The 15,496-nt window shown below is 35.4% G+C and overlaps 1 protein-coding gene across 1 annotated transcript in view; it reads left to right on the top strand.

Moving 5' to 3' along the window:
* Nucleotides 1–14,315, top strand: part of LOC125649172 (rap guanine nucleotide exchange factor 4-like) — an 82,946-nt gene extending 68,631 nt beyond the window's left edge. Inside the window, exons 18-29 of the mRNA XM_048876448.2 lie at nt 1,547–1,641; nt 2,169–2,302; nt 3,350–3,499; nt 4,293–4,390; nt 4,511–4,636; nt 6,225–6,403; nt 7,480–7,570; nt 8,322–8,460; nt 10,171–10,235; nt 10,444–10,498; nt 10,790–10,844; nt 11,001–14,315. Of these exons, the coding sequence (XP_048732405.2) occupies nt 1,547–1,641; nt 2,169–2,302; nt 3,350–3,499; nt 4,293–4,390; nt 4,511–4,636; nt 6,225–6,403; nt 7,480–7,570; nt 8,322–8,460; nt 10,171–10,235; nt 10,444–10,498; nt 10,790–10,844; nt 11,001–11,073 (1,260 nt within the window). The 3' untranslated portion in view covers nt 11,074–14,315. The remainder of the gene's footprint in view (nt 1–1,546; nt 1,642–2,168; nt 2,303–3,349; nt 3,500–4,292; nt 4,391–4,510; nt 4,637–6,224; nt 6,404–7,479; nt 7,571–8,321; nt 8,461–10,170; nt 10,236–10,443; nt 10,499–10,789; nt 10,845–11,000) is intronic.
* The last annotated feature ends 1,181 nt before the right edge of the window (nt 14,316–15,496 follow it).

Below are 15,496 nucleotides of genomic sequence, written 5' to 3'. Positions count from 1 at the left end.
ACAGATTGAGAAAATATGGGAAATTGCATTGTTTGGCCTACCCAAAATAAATCTTCAAATATTAAAAAAAGCAATAATTTACGACTTTCAACTCTGTGAAAACTTCTACTATATGAAAACTTACCCTTGTATGCAATGTTGTCGCTAATAGTAAATCCGACACAAGAAAATATATAAGCAAGTGACAAATTGCGATCCACATGTCAATGTGTCTGATGTCATGTGATAAAATGTGACGCATGAATTTTTGTTTGCTTTGTTGAAAGACTGATCAAGCAATGAAACAACGCACCCAACCCCTCCTTTTCCCCAGTGAGAAATGTATTTCAAAATGAACAGGGTAATGCTTACTTGACAAATCATTGATTCGAATATAATATCTTTGTTTTAATCTATTATTCGACCATACATACAAAGAAAGATGTTTTACAACAGTGACTTGCGTACAAATAGATGCTAATATTGACAACGAGAAAACAAGATGTGTATCAAACCGAAGTATCTTATTGTGCACGTTGACTTTCTATTCCATAGAAGGCTGAAAACAGTGCTGTGATGTAAATTTAGAGAGAGAGAAAAAAATAGTTCCGACATCTGGTTTTCAAGGGGATGTGTCCCCATACCAAACCAGGTTATACAAAAATAACTTGCGTTCCTCAATTGAAATTTGACCAATCAGAGACAAGGATACAATAAGAATTAAATTATTCATCAATATTCCTAAATTTGAAGTTTAAAAATAGAAATGTTCTTGACAGTAGGGACAGCATTGTTTAATTATTTGTTATTAAATTGTCTGTTTTATTCTAAAGCATCTCTGTTTCATATGATGCATTTATATGTCATGCCATATTTATATTTATTCCTCTATAAAGATACCTTATATAATTTATGAGATATCTTCTATTTTTATGTCAGCATATAGTCACCATCCTGTTTGTCTGATCGTCTGTACGTGCATCATGTTTGTCTGATCGTCTGTACGTGCATCATGTTTGTCTGATCGTCTGTACGTGCATCATGTTTGTCTGATCGTCTGTACGTGCATCATGTTTGTCTGATCGTCTGTACGTGCATCCTGTTTGTCTGATCGTCTGTACGTGCATCCTGTTTGTCTGATCGTCTGTACGTGCATCCTGTTTGTCTGATCGTCTGTACGTGCATCATGTTTGTCTGATCGTCTGTACGTGCATCATGTTTGTCTGATCGTCTGTACGTGCATCATGTTTGTCTGATCGTCTGTACGTGCATCATGTTTGTCTGATCGTCTGTGCATCCATCTGAGCTCATATCTCCTAAAGCTTTCATCAGAAATTGATTACAAACATCATGTTTGTCTGATCGTCTGTACATCCATCTGAGCTCATATCTCCTAAAGCTTTCATCAGAAATTGATTACAAATATTCCTTGAGACAAGGACTTTTGGAGCAAGGTCTTTCGAGGTCCTGGGAACAACACAGTTATGTGAATGATTATTGTATAATGTTTGTAGTTGATGTTTTTTTTAGGAACTTTACAGTACTTTCAGTACTTTGACTTTTCTAGGAACTACACAGTTACGTGGATGAAGATTGTGCTTCATTTCCCTCCCTTGCTTCAGAACTTGCAGTATTAGAGAGCATGATGTCATGTGTGAAGGGGTAAGTAGAAAGATTCTTGTGAGCAAGAGAGTAATTCTGTATGTGTTAACAAGAAGGTAACTCTGTATGTGTGAACAAGCTGAAGGTCTCTCTGTTAACAAGAGGGTAATTCTGTATCTGTTAACAAGAGGGTAACTATGTGTTAACAAGATGGAGGTGTCTCTGTTAATAAGAGGGTAATTCTGTATGTGTTAACAAGAGGGTAATTCTGTATGTATTAACAAGAGGGTAACTTTGTATCTGTTAACAAGATGGAGGTTTCTCTGTTAACAAGAGGGTAACTCTGTATGTGTTAACAAGAGGGTAACTCTGTATGTGTTAACAAAAGGGTAATTCTATCTTTACTTGGTGGCATCATTTTACAAATATGGGAGGACTTGGTTAACAGTAAGTGCTACATGATGCTTTATCCCACTCAGTTTTCTCGGAATAAAATATTGTTAATTAAAAATCCCCTCAACTCCTTAACCTGTAACATTAGCTGCACATTACGTGGGAAGTATCAAAATGTTTTGTTTCATTTTCAGCTTTCAGTATATAGAAAAACCTGAGGTTGGGAAAAGAAGAATTTCTCCCAGTGTAATGTTAACAAAGAAAATGGCCAATGAATTGTACATAGACAGTATTAATAAAAAGCAGCCCATTAAAGCTACAGACGAGAGTAAGTTATTTTGGATAGCATCAGAATCAAAATGCAATGATTTCACTCTGAAATGAAAGCTTGATAGTTGGATCAGTGTAAGAATTTGTAATATTTGTAAAACTTTTTCCGATATTGTATTGTATGTGTTTGTTTGTGTGATTATAATATATACTATGTATTTGTTTGTCTGATATTGTACATGTTTGTTTGTCTGATATTGTACGTGTTTGTTTGTCTGATATTGTATGTGTTTGTTTGTCTGATATTGTACGTGTTTGTTTGTCTGATATTGTATGTGTTTGTTTGTCTGATATTGTACGTGTTTGTTTGTCTGATATTGTATGTGTTTATCTGATATTGTATGTGTTTGTCTGATATTGTATGTGTTTGTCTGATATTGTATGTGTTTGTTTATCTGATATTGTATGTGTTTGTCTGATATTGTACGTGTTTGTTTGTCTGATATTGTACGTGTTTGTCTGTCTGATATTGTATGTGTTTGTCTGATATTGTACGTGTTTGTTTGTTTGATATTGCATGTGTTTGTCTGTCTGATATTGTATGTGTTTGTTTGTCTGATATTGTATGTGTTTGTTTGTCTGATATTGTATTGTCTGATATTGTATGTGTTTGTTTGTCTGATATTGTATGTGTTTGTCTGTCTGATATTGTATGTGTTTGTCTGTCTGATATTGTATGTGTTTGTCTGTCTGATATTGTATGTGTTTGTCTGTCTGATATTGTATGTGTTTGTCTGATATTGTATGTGTTTGTCTGATATTGTATGTGTTTGTTTGTCTGATATTGTATGTGTTTGTTTGTCTGATATTGTATGTATTTGTTTGTCTGATATTGTATGTGTGTATTTGTCTGATATTGTATGTGTTTGTTTGTCTGATATTGTATGTGTTTGTCTGATATTGTATGTGTGTGTTTATCTGATATTGTATGTGTTTGTTTGTCTGATATTGTACGTGTTTGTTTGTCTGATATTGTGTGTGTTTGTTTATCTGATAATATATTGTATGTGTTTGTCTTATAAAGAATTGTATGTGTTTGTTGTAGATATAGTGAAGATATATTGTGCTGATCACACTTACAGCACCCTACGTCTACCAATGAACTCGTCCGTACACACACTTATTGAGTATGCTCGGGAAAAACTCGGGCTGGGCTCGGAGGAACTGGTGCTGTGTGAAATTAAGTCGTCTGGAGGTATGATAAAAGTCCTACCCCCTAATGTTACATATAATGATCTTCAAACCATCTCGGCCCTACATAGTGTTTTACAATAGAGATCTAAACATAGTGTTTTACAATAGAGATCTAGACATAGTGTTTTACAATAGAGATCTAGACATGACGCACATTGTGCTATAAATTATAATGTAGTGTCTGTTTAACAAGCAAAGGGGCAATCAGTATGGGGTTTGATTCACTTGACATAATCATTGCTTTTACAATGTTATTTCTAATCAATTCGTTAGTGGTCAAATTCAGCGTCATTAATAGTAATGACCAGTCAATATTGTGCACTTACAGTGATTTAGGAGGTCATTATTGCAGTAAACAGTGCTGCCAATCAGATTTGAGAATTTATTATAGATATTCTCTCGAGATTGGTAGTTTTAGCCTGACACAGATGGGGGGGGGGGGGGGTCCAGATTCCCTCGAGGTTGGTAGTTTTAGTCTGACACAGATAAGGGGTGCAGGGGTGCAGATTCCCTCGAGAGTGGTAAAAAATGTATATATTTGTCTATTTTTATGCACTTCCAGTTGTGAAATACATGCACTAAATGTTAGTTCCTAGTGCAGGTTAGACCCTTGAAAAAATACGATAATGGAGTGGAACACACACACCCCACCTGGAAGAGCTCTGCTGGCTCTGTGCTGGTATATGTAACTGTACTCACCCTAACATTAACACCAGCAACATATCATTCAAAAGTGCATGTAATGTTATAAAAGTTACTGCCCCAGTAATTATTCTGTTCCTGTTGATTTGTAGATAGGGTTTTGTATAAGGATGAAGACCTCTGTGTTACCACAGGACTCAGCTTAAATGGCCTCCTGTTCATCTCCCCCAGAAAACATTTAGATGCCTTAGTAAGTACCTCCAAGTCTCCTTTCTAAATTTCTGCTATGATATACTTTTGTTTGTGCATTTACTGACCCAGATCCAGCTGGCTTCTGAGATGTAGAATGATTCGTCTGCTTCTATCACAGACTCCTCACCCAGAACAGGAAGGACCAGCCATAGGAACATCCAATACTTTAGAAATCCTCAGCACAAAAGAAATTGCTTATCATATGACATTGCACGACTGGCAGCTGTTTATATGTGTACAAGAAGTAAGCATTGTAAGGGGGTGGGGGGATGTTCATTTGTTTTTATGTTCTTGTGTTGGAGAAAATGCTCTGAAAATTAATATTGTGGTTATGGGACAAATATTTGTATGAACCAACTCTATATATTGACGTGAGGTGCATCGGTGCCATGATGGTGCCCCTGATTATGTAAAGGAGACCAAAATATGAAGACTCTGATACACATGTTTAATATACGAGGGCTGTTCAATATGTAATGTGTATTGTACCTTATGAACTTATATAAAAGTTCGCACAAATCTCTATCTTTCGGTAATGCAGATTTTTACTGAATTGGGGGAAGTTTATGGGTCTGATAAGGTATCTTATGAGGCAGTTCGTAGGTGGAGAAAGAAATTTCTGACTGGCACAGAGTCCGTCAAAGATGCAGCAAAATCTGGCTGACCTGTGACTGCAACAGGCAAGACAAATGTCTCAAAAGTCAGGGAAATGATTAAAAGTGATGGCAGATACTCAATTCGTGATATTGCCAAAGCTGTTGCCATATCGCTATTGCGGGTGCATTTTATTTTGAAGGATATTTTCAAAGTACAAAAGATTTCTGCCAGATGGATACCGAATATATTGACAGATGACCAAAAACGGGTACGAGTACAAACCGCTAAGCAATTGGTCAAAATGTTTCCCAAATTCAATCAAAGACAATTTGCAAACATTGTTACTGGTGATGAATCGTGTTCACTATTTCAAAGCAGTAAGAAAAATTGGAAACAAAATATGGCTAAACTAAACACGGTAGAAGGCCTGTAGTTGCCAAAAGAACCATAAGCACAAAGAAGGTTCTTTATAGCATATTCTTCTCATGTGATGGTATAGCGGTACAAATTCAGGTGCCAAAGGGCAAAGGTGTTACAGGTCGGTATTACCGAAATGTTATACTAATAAAGCTCAAGAAATATTATTATAAATGATGCCTTGTGTCAGAATTTAGGCATGTTCATATACTTCATAATAATGCTCCATCACATACATCTGAGCTTGTGAAGCAATTTTTGAAGTCAGAGGAGGTTATTACCGTCTTGCCACACCCACCATACTCTCCAGATCTAGCCCCATGCGACCTTTTCCTTTTCCCAAAACTTAAAAAGTTCTAATCTGGTCGTTGTTACCAGTCCTGACAAGCCCTTGATTCAGCCATCAGTCAGTGTCTCAGAGGTCTACCTAAATCAGCATACCGTGACGCATTTCAGAAATGGATTCAGAGATTTCAAACCGCGGAGAATACTTAGAAGGGATGTAATGTTCATTTCACTATTTGAGTCGAATGCTTTTGAGATATCGTACAATACACATTACATATTGAACAACCGTCGTACATTTATAACAAAATTTCTCCCTGTTGGAGCATTCCCAACAATTGTCGTAAAACCCAGTGGAGATAGATATTAGCAAATCAAGAGAGATACAGAGAACATTATCCACAAATGATACACATTTGCAATGAACATTCAATAAAGCTTTGAAAATTTTAGCATTATGGGCCTCTACGTTGTGTATGATATTTTAGACTCTTTTTCGTAAAGTTATGACAATCTCGTATTTTATTTTTCAGTATGAGTTAATATATCAAGTATTAGGAAGATCCAATTTCAACAAAATAACCGCAAACTTGGATTTGTTTCTACGGAGATTTAATGAAGTGCAATACTGGGTTGTCACGGAAATGGTTCTGGCTCAAAATGTGGGGAAAAGAGTCCAGCTTCTACGCAAATTTATCAAAGTCGCAGCACAGTAAGTGTACAGTTTAATAAAAATAGTCAAATAGAAAATTGTTGATCAATATTCAGTATTTAGATAAACAAAGTAAAATTTTCAAAAGCAGTAGATAAAGGCTTCATTCTAACTGTGATGTGCACTGTTCTGTAAATCAAAGCTTCATTTTAACTGAGATGTTGCCTGTTCTGTAAATCAAAGCTTCATTTTAACTGAGATGTTGCCTGTTCTGTAAATCAAAGCTTCATTTTAACTGAGATGTTGCCTGTTCTGTAAATCAAAGCTTCATTTTAACTGAGATGTTGGCTGTTCTGTAAATCAAAGCTTCATTTTAACTGAGATGTTGCCTGTTCTGTAAATCAAAGCTTCATTTTAACTGAGATGTGGGCTGTTCTGTAAATCAAAGCTTCATTTTAACTGAGATGTGGGCTGTTCTGTAAATCAAAGCTTCATTTTAACTGAGATGTTGCCTGTTCTGTAAATCAAAGCTTCATTTTAACTGAGATGTGCCTGTTCTGTAAATCAAAGCTTCATTTTAACTGAGATGTGCACTGTTCTGTAAATCAAAGCTTCATTTTAACTGAGATGTTCCCTGTTCCAGTTATATGTACAAGTACTTAGTACCCATGGAAGACAATTTAAAATATATGTATATGTGTTTAGGTGGTTCTTGAAGAAAACTACTATAGTACTTATAGGATGTGGAGTGTCTATGTTATTACTGCCATTAAAGCTAATTATAAACTCAAATCATTTCTTGCTGGATGTTATTTCGGAGTGACAATTTTGAAGTCACAATTGCCAAATAATTTGGCCATTTTCTATAGGCTGTGTCAATATGCAAAATATTTTCTAGTGTTTTGCATGCTTGAAATTTTTTGTAGTTTTCATGTATTGAAAAAATGGTTTCCATTACCTTTAAGGATAGGTTATCAATGCGTGAAAGAGACCCACATTTATGGTAGGCTTATCATATGTCAGAGTACCTCTCCCCTGCCCCTTGTGTGACCTTGACCTGTTTAACAGGAATAGACAGTATAGTACTAAATATTCAGACATAATTCAGTAACACATTCTGATGTCTCTATTTTCAGCTGTAAAGAATTCCAGAACTTGCATTCATTCTTTGCCATAGTAATGGGACTCAGTAACATTGCTGTCAGCAGGCTGTCTCAGACATGGGAGGTAACTATGTTTGACAGACATATATTTGATAGTATTGCAATAGAGGAGTGACTGATGAAATGCTGTATGTATAGAAATGTCTCCGTTATTTCATCGTTAAGGAGGTGTAACACACCAATCAGAATTGCCCTGAATAATGATGCTTTTGTGTGATTAAGTTGTTGCGTTGGAAATTAACAATTTTGTCTCATTTAGCAAAAATTTGCAGTTTTAGTTTAAAAACATTAAAAAAAAAAATAGAACCTCACAGTGGTACTCAAATGCATGAAAGGTGAAGATAACAAACAGTGATCAATCTCATAACATGCATGTCATCTATAAATTGCCAGCTAGATACCTTGTTCCATGGTACCTCCTCTGGTTGGCGCGGGTTTGAATCCCGCTTGCACCGGTAAGTGAGAAAGTTTCCCAGTTTACTTTCAGAAGATTGGTGGTCTCTTCCCAGGTACATTGTATCTGGGTTCTCTCTTCCACCAATAAAAACGGGGCACCACCAGATAACTGAAAAATTGTTGAGTGTGGTGGAAAACAGCAAAACAATCAATCAATCCATGGTACCAACCCAACATATGATGAATTTTAAAAAGGACAGAAGATATTTCCCATTTTATTTTTGCATCTACATGCACTTCCTTTTGAGATAGTGTGATGATGTGTTATTTCTCCTAAATATGAAATTGTCAGCATAATTAGGGAACACTTGACTGCGACAGAAATGTCATTACTGTAGGAATATTGACATCTATTACAGAAACTGCCAGGGAAGTTTAAGAAGATGTTTGCAGACTTTGAGACATTGATGGATCCTTCGCGGAATCATCGAGTATATCGACTGTCTGTCTCCAAGTTCACCCCACCTATCATTCCATTTATGCCACTTCTAATGAAAGGTTTCGCATTTTACCGATTTATTCAATATTTGAGTAGACTAAGCTTTTTGCGATAAAGAGACATTTGTATTTCAACATTACAAATAATATCTATGAAAATTAGTGAAATCGGGCATATTGTTTTTGAAATGTCACTTTAGATATCTTCAACATTGACCTTGGTCTTAACTACACATGTACCAGTAATTATTGCCCAGAACTTCCCATGTGAGAAACCCACAAGATAAGCCTATCTCGCATAACCAAAATGTCTTCCATTATGATGTCATTTATTTGACACTTTCTGCTCCTTGACTTATGTCAACATTTTCATGATTATCATTTTTATATGCCCGTCGAAGACGAGACGTATTATGGTATGGCACCATCCGTCTGTCTGTCTGTCTAGACCTTGTGTGATCACCATGATGAGAGGAAGATGCCTAATGTTTTTCAAGGTCAAGGTCACAGTACCACTTAGTAGAAAAAGCTTGTAGGCAGGATACAGACCAAACCTTAAGCTCCAGGATATTGCAACTTGGTACATTTTATCACCATGATGTGCGGAAGGTGCCTATTGTTTTTCAAGGTCAAGGTTGCAGTATCACTTAGTAGGAAAACCTTGTAAGCAGTATACAGACCAAACTGTTGGGGCTAGGACTGTCAAACTTGGTACATAGACACCTTATTCCAAGTGGAGGATGCCTATTGTTTCTCAAGGTCAAGGGTCAAGGTCGTAATAATACAGACTGAACTGTTGGGAATTGGTACACATACACCTTATTATATGCCAAGTAAAAATATTACATAGAGAGTACATGATTTGTTTGTTTTTACGATGCAAAGAAAGTATGTCACACCCTGATGATTGCTGATACTACCTGAAGCCAAGTTCTATAAATCATGGTGTAAGAAAAACACCCTATATTAGCTTTTCACGGGCGTATTGTGTACCGTTGGCTGTACTGGTGTTATGATTTTTACAATTCATGTATTATTTATTGGGAGTAACTTTTTTTTTAAAAAAACAACTTGATTTCTAGGATTAAGCACAAGGAGTAAATCATTTTCGAGGAAAATCTTGCCCGAGGAGTTTAATATTTCAGTCAGGAACTCAGTAAACCTTGTCCCACTGTCACTAGCCACACTCACTGAGTCTGCGAGTACCTACTCTACCTATAGTGATAAAACAGATTTTATCTATAGAGAGGGGTCAAGTATAAAAGAAGGCAAATATTTCATGACAGGTAGGGCCCTGTATTTTGATTGGCTATTTTGTCAGTTTTTCCGAATCGGTAATCATTGGATTATTTTACCACAAGCCATGCAATGATTTTGAAGTGGGGTTTTTTTTTTTCATCCAAAAAATTAAGGGAACTCCCCGATTGGTTATTCATAAAGTGGAGGGCTTTTTTAATCATACAACCAACCACAGCTTTGACGTAGTGTGAACGGAGACAATGGCTAAGACTTGGTGTGCAACGATGGCCTTGTCCCTGACCAAAATAAAGAAAATAATAAATAAAGAACCCCCTTTTTTTCCCACATAAAATCAACTCATGATGGACTCCAAAGCTCAATATCTTGTGTCAGGGTCAAAGGTCAAATATGCCACAATTGGTTGGGGGCATAGTGTTCCACAAACACACTTGTTAACCTTGCCTTTATTTATTGCCGAGTTTTGTAAACTTATTGAGGACACTAGATTAATTCATCAACTTTCCATTGTAGACTTGACGTTTACTCATGATGGTAACAAGACGTACTTCGATGGACTTGTCAACTTTGAGAAAATGGTAAGCAGGGTTTGATTTTTCGCATCACAAAATAACTTGTTATAGAAACTCCCCAGCCATGCTTGAAATCATCACATTTGATGTGTATTAAAGCTGTGGTTTCAACTGTTCAATTAGTACAAGTTATCTGGCTAATTGTTAATGACTGGGTACTCATTTGTATTACCTATAGTCTTTTATCTGTTTGTTTGGTTTTCTTTTTTTGCAGCACATGATAGCTCAAACCATGAGGAATGTACGCATTTGTCGGAGTCGCAGACTAGGTATTGTATTAATGGTGTTCGAAGATGGAGTAATTTCCCCTGATTTTGTTGCTTTTATAATGACAAGATAGTTTTATTGTCCTTGTTAATGGTGACCAGTAATGTTCAACTTTTCAGCAATTATTTAAAACCATGAATACCACTATAGTTTAACACACACCACCACCACCAAACACATGCACACACATACGCATGCACACACACACTGAATTTTCTGAATTAAAGATGTATAAACAATGTATGTATTACCAATTTTTATTGCCAATTGATTTGAATTTCATAAAATTTCAGATTTAGAACCCCCAACAACTGTCAAATCTTCAACAGAGGTTCAAAACTACATTAGGTTAGTATAGTATTTGTACATAAGTCAGCAAATAGAAAGAAAAGAGTTCCTTAATGAATCTCCTAGCGATAACTTATAGTATCTGTTTATTATTCGTGTACATTCCTTAATGAATCTCCTAATAATAACTTGTAGTATCTGTTTATGTATTTTCAGAAATTTACAAGTAATAGACAATCAACGAGTTCTGACTCAACTTTCTTATAAACTGGAGCCAAGACGCACCTAGGAAAATGCTCACAACAATGAAATCTGAAGTGCAATTCTATTTATACTCAAGAACAGCAACTCAGAAAATGATGTCCATTTATGAAGCGTTATTCAAGATTAATTTTTTAAGGTTTTTACCCGGTTTCTCGTGTTGTGTAAGTTAGAGTGCTACAAAAAATGTAAATACAGGATATTTTTAATATCAGATGTGTGTTTTGTTTGCAAAAATGTCTTGACAATCAAATAAATTTGATATATTTTCTAATAATTGTTGCAAAATCAAACAATTGGTTGGAAAATGAAATGCACTGTGTTTTGAATAGAGTGAAATGTGTTTTTCTTATATAAATTTGTAATAAAAACAAACTTCATTTTATTAGTGATGTGTAAAAGTTTCAAAAACTCTCACATGTGTGCACTCATACATACACACGTTACACTGTTGTTATCAGTTAGAATTCAAGCATTATTCAGAGAAAATACAATGTGTAGATTATGGGTAAATAATGTAAATTTATGTTACGTAGCATTCACACTTTCTATTAGAACATCCAAAAAGGGCAAATGTTATCGAAGTTCATCTGAAAACCAAAACCGTTGTGTCAAACAAAGAGAAATCTATTGTAATTTTTTTCAGTATTTACGATGGATTTGTTATAATTATTTTGTGTTCAGTAGTAATAATTAGACACTATGAAATCCACATCTCTGTACATGCACATTCACTGAAAAAGTGATACGTGGAGGGATCATAATTTGACTTCCTGTGACGTTCAGTGACATCATCATTATTTATATCATACATATCTTTTAAAGGTAAAACATTTGTTGAAAAGAAAACAGAAAATTTAGTATAATGAGTGATTTTGTGATGCAAAATTTAGAATTACAAGATATGGCTCGAAAAGGATTTTGTTTTTGTTCCCTAAGAATTCCAAGTTTCAAATATTGCATATGAAACGGACAAGGTAGGATACATATTAGCGCCCCCCCCCCCCTTCCCCTTTATATTTATTTCCTGGGAGAGGGTTAACATTAAAGAAAAACAAAATTTTTATTGGTCAAAGCAACTACCATTTATCAGATTAATTTAGCATTGGGAATATTTTGCTGATTTTTCTCAAAAAAGTAGTAGAAATCTGGATTATTTTTTGGTGTGGTTTTTATTTAAACATGTGTGACATTTATAGGAGTAGAAATCTTAGCACTTTTACTTTTAAATTTTCCTCATCATGAAAACAGCTATATTTCCAGCGTGCCAAAATTACATGTTAAACAGAATATGGTTGCCAAGCAATGCGAAGAAAGCAGCAAATGTAATTCTATTGAAATTTCATATCGGGGTTGCGTTCAAGATCGTAGCGGCTAGGTATGGTGGCTGATTTGTGCCATTCTACAATTTATCATCTATTATTATGTAGAAGCTAAAAGGCAACTAATGTAAAAGTGGTTATTTACGCGTGGGAGAAATTTACACTAATTACATGATCACACAATAAGCGCGTAAATTTCCTCCATTGCGTTTAGTTATAAATATTTGATATATTGTATTCAGTTATTGTGTATTTTTCCCAGATGCGTAATGTTGGACATGGAAAAATGTGTACTCAACCCATAGCGTAAATAACCATATTTACAGCAACTTTTATCCCAAAATAATGAAAATAAACCAAAATGATAAAATTAACTACTAACCGCCATGGTGGCCGAGAGGTTAGAGCGTTCGCCCCGCATGCGGAAGGTCGGGGTTTGAATCCCGGCCACGACAGACCTAAGTCGTTAAAACTGGTAGTGACAGTTTCATCGTCAAATGCTCGGCATCAGGTGTGAATGTCACGGGTCCTCAGAGATGACCTTACAAACGGATGTCACAGTAGATGCGGCACTCTAAAGAACCCTCCCTGCTCAATGGCCGTAAACACTGAGCATAGGCCTAATTTTGAAGCCCTTCACCGGTCTTGGTGACGTCTCCATATGAGTGAAAAATTGTCAAGCGAGACATTAAGCAAGATACAATCAAAATAACGGGGGGGGGGGGGGGGGGGGGGGGCATAGTAAAATGGCACAAATCAGCCACCATGCATACTTAGCCCATAGGCTAGCTGCAATGAAAATTAAATCGGCCTCAATTCATCAAACCAATGAATAGGAATTAACGATTAATAGGTGGGACCTTCTTATATTTTAAGCAGTAAACATGCCACCCTAGGAGTTGCTTATCTCTGTTAAATCGTTATCTTGTTTGATTTTAGATACTGACACCAATAGAGCCCATCCTGGTATTATATATGATACAGGGCATTTTATGGCACCTACGTTGTGTGATAAGTTCATGATGAGGGTTTACATATTGGCACTGGATTTGAATTCCCACAAAATACACCCAATCAGTATATGGAATTTTTAGTGTTTTCATCAATGCCCAATTTTGTGAAAAGGGATGATTTTTTTTTTTTTTTTAAGTTGTCCTATCTTGTTCTTTTGGTAGACTTTTTACATGAATTTTCACCGTTTTAAGGAGTTGAATTATATCGTTGATGATTCTTTGAGGAACCCTGTTCTTGGATGTTCCACATTTCTGTCATTTGAATGCATCAGCACTGTCAATGTTTTAAGGCCACTGCCAAACCTCAGTCTTCAAAGTGCCTCTAGTAATCTTTAAAAATGGATATATATTTTGAAAGCACAGTGACCTCTGAAAATGGATGTATATTTTGAAAACAAAGGTCGCTTAAAATTCTTTGCTGCCATTTTGTATTGACATAAATGTTTCATGTCTGGAATTTGCTTGATTTCAAATGCATCATTAGAAATTACTTTCTCAAAAGTCTTCAGTGTGCTATTCAGATTATTTAGACTGTCGTTAGAAATCCTATCGGTTGCTTCATTTTTTCCCCTTCATTATTGTTGTAAACTGAAAAGTAAATAGTTGTCAGATTATTGAAGATTGATATTTTCCTATTAAATTGCTTGTGGAAATAAATTGATTCTGGGTTTCTGATGTGCAGTAATAATGATATGAGGGGGAAAAAATCAGAGGAAAATATTTTGCTGGCCTTTGCTAAAGGTCATTGTATAAACATTAAAAGCAATACTCCACAGTTCTCTTGCACTGGGCTTCACATTTAAATTCACATCGAAACGTTTTACATATCAGAATATTGTTGATCAGAAGAATGTGTTGTCTATATGATGAAAAATTCATGTTTCTTTTTCTCCTATCCACAAATCAAAGAAACAATAAACAGAATGAATCAGCAATTGTTGTTTTTTAATGATTTGTACAATCATTATTTCTTGATTTTCCTCCTCCAACTATTGCCTAAACTCTTGGCCATGGGAGACTAAAGTCGAATTGAAGTTTTACCCATTTAAATTTCCCGCAATTTTGAAAATTTGTGTATAGATGGCAGTGATATTTAATGGTCAGTAACTTGCCAAGATGTCCACTTTTGGGTTGTTGTTTTTTTTGTTTTTTGTTTTGATAATGAATTATTGGTTTTTATAGTGACTGAAGTTTATGTTTGTGGTTTGAACCCATGTGCCAAGCATACCAACAAAAGGCATTCTTGAAATGGATAAAGTTTTATGTCGACTTTAGTTGCTGCGGAAGTGAAAGTATATTTCAGTACACAATCACACTGTCCCGTTTAAAGTCAACAAATATTATACAGTTATTGACTGGGTTCGAGGACAACAGCTGTTTTGTTTGACCCGAGAATGGGTCTACGGCTTCAGACAACCGATCCGTTCGAGGGTCAAACAAAACAGCTGTTGTCCGAGGACCCAGTTAATAACTGTTTTGTTATACACCTTCATTTTTTAGGTTGTTTTTACTAGGTGCACATGGTTTGTTGACTTTAAATGGGACAGTGTGATTGTGTACATTTATCACTGATTCCACTAGTTTAAAAGAAAACATACCCAATATCCTAATTGATAATTATATTTTTCGTGTATCTGCTCTGCTCTTAATAAATTCCATATTTCATCATCAGTCAAATCAGTAAACCTCGCCATTATGTAAACAAATCAGCAGACCAAGAATCATGTGACTTGCGTATAACAGCTTTAACACGAACAAATTAAAAATAAGTAAACTTCATCTTATACAATTGATTCTAGAAAATGAACAAATATTTTTTTATGTTCTTGCTGTCCCTACTTTGAAGAATTAATTGAATTTCATCTTCTGTTGCTGTCACAAAATAAGCACCCGCCATTTCTCTTTATCCAAACAGCATGAAAAGATAACTCGAGTTAGCGCCATATGACGTCATCGGTCAACAGTCTTTTTTAACAGTCGATTTTAACATTTCCCGGTCCAACAGTCACCAGAACAGTCAAAATGTTGGACTTTTTTTTGTAAGGAGTTATATAGGAACTGTTTTATAGGGGTATAACAATAGATAATATGAATACAAATATTTGGCAGTAAAGAG

This window comes from Ostrea edulis, chromosome 5, assembly GCF_947568905.1.
Source record: "Ostrea edulis chromosome 5, xbOstEdul1.1, whole genome shotgun sequence".
Lineage (NCBI taxonomy): Eukaryota > Metazoa > Mollusca > Bivalvia > Ostreida > Ostreidae > Ostrea > Ostrea edulis.
The sequence above is the reverse complement of the archived record's forward strand: the minus strand, read 5'-3'. Positions and strand labels throughout refer to the sequence as shown.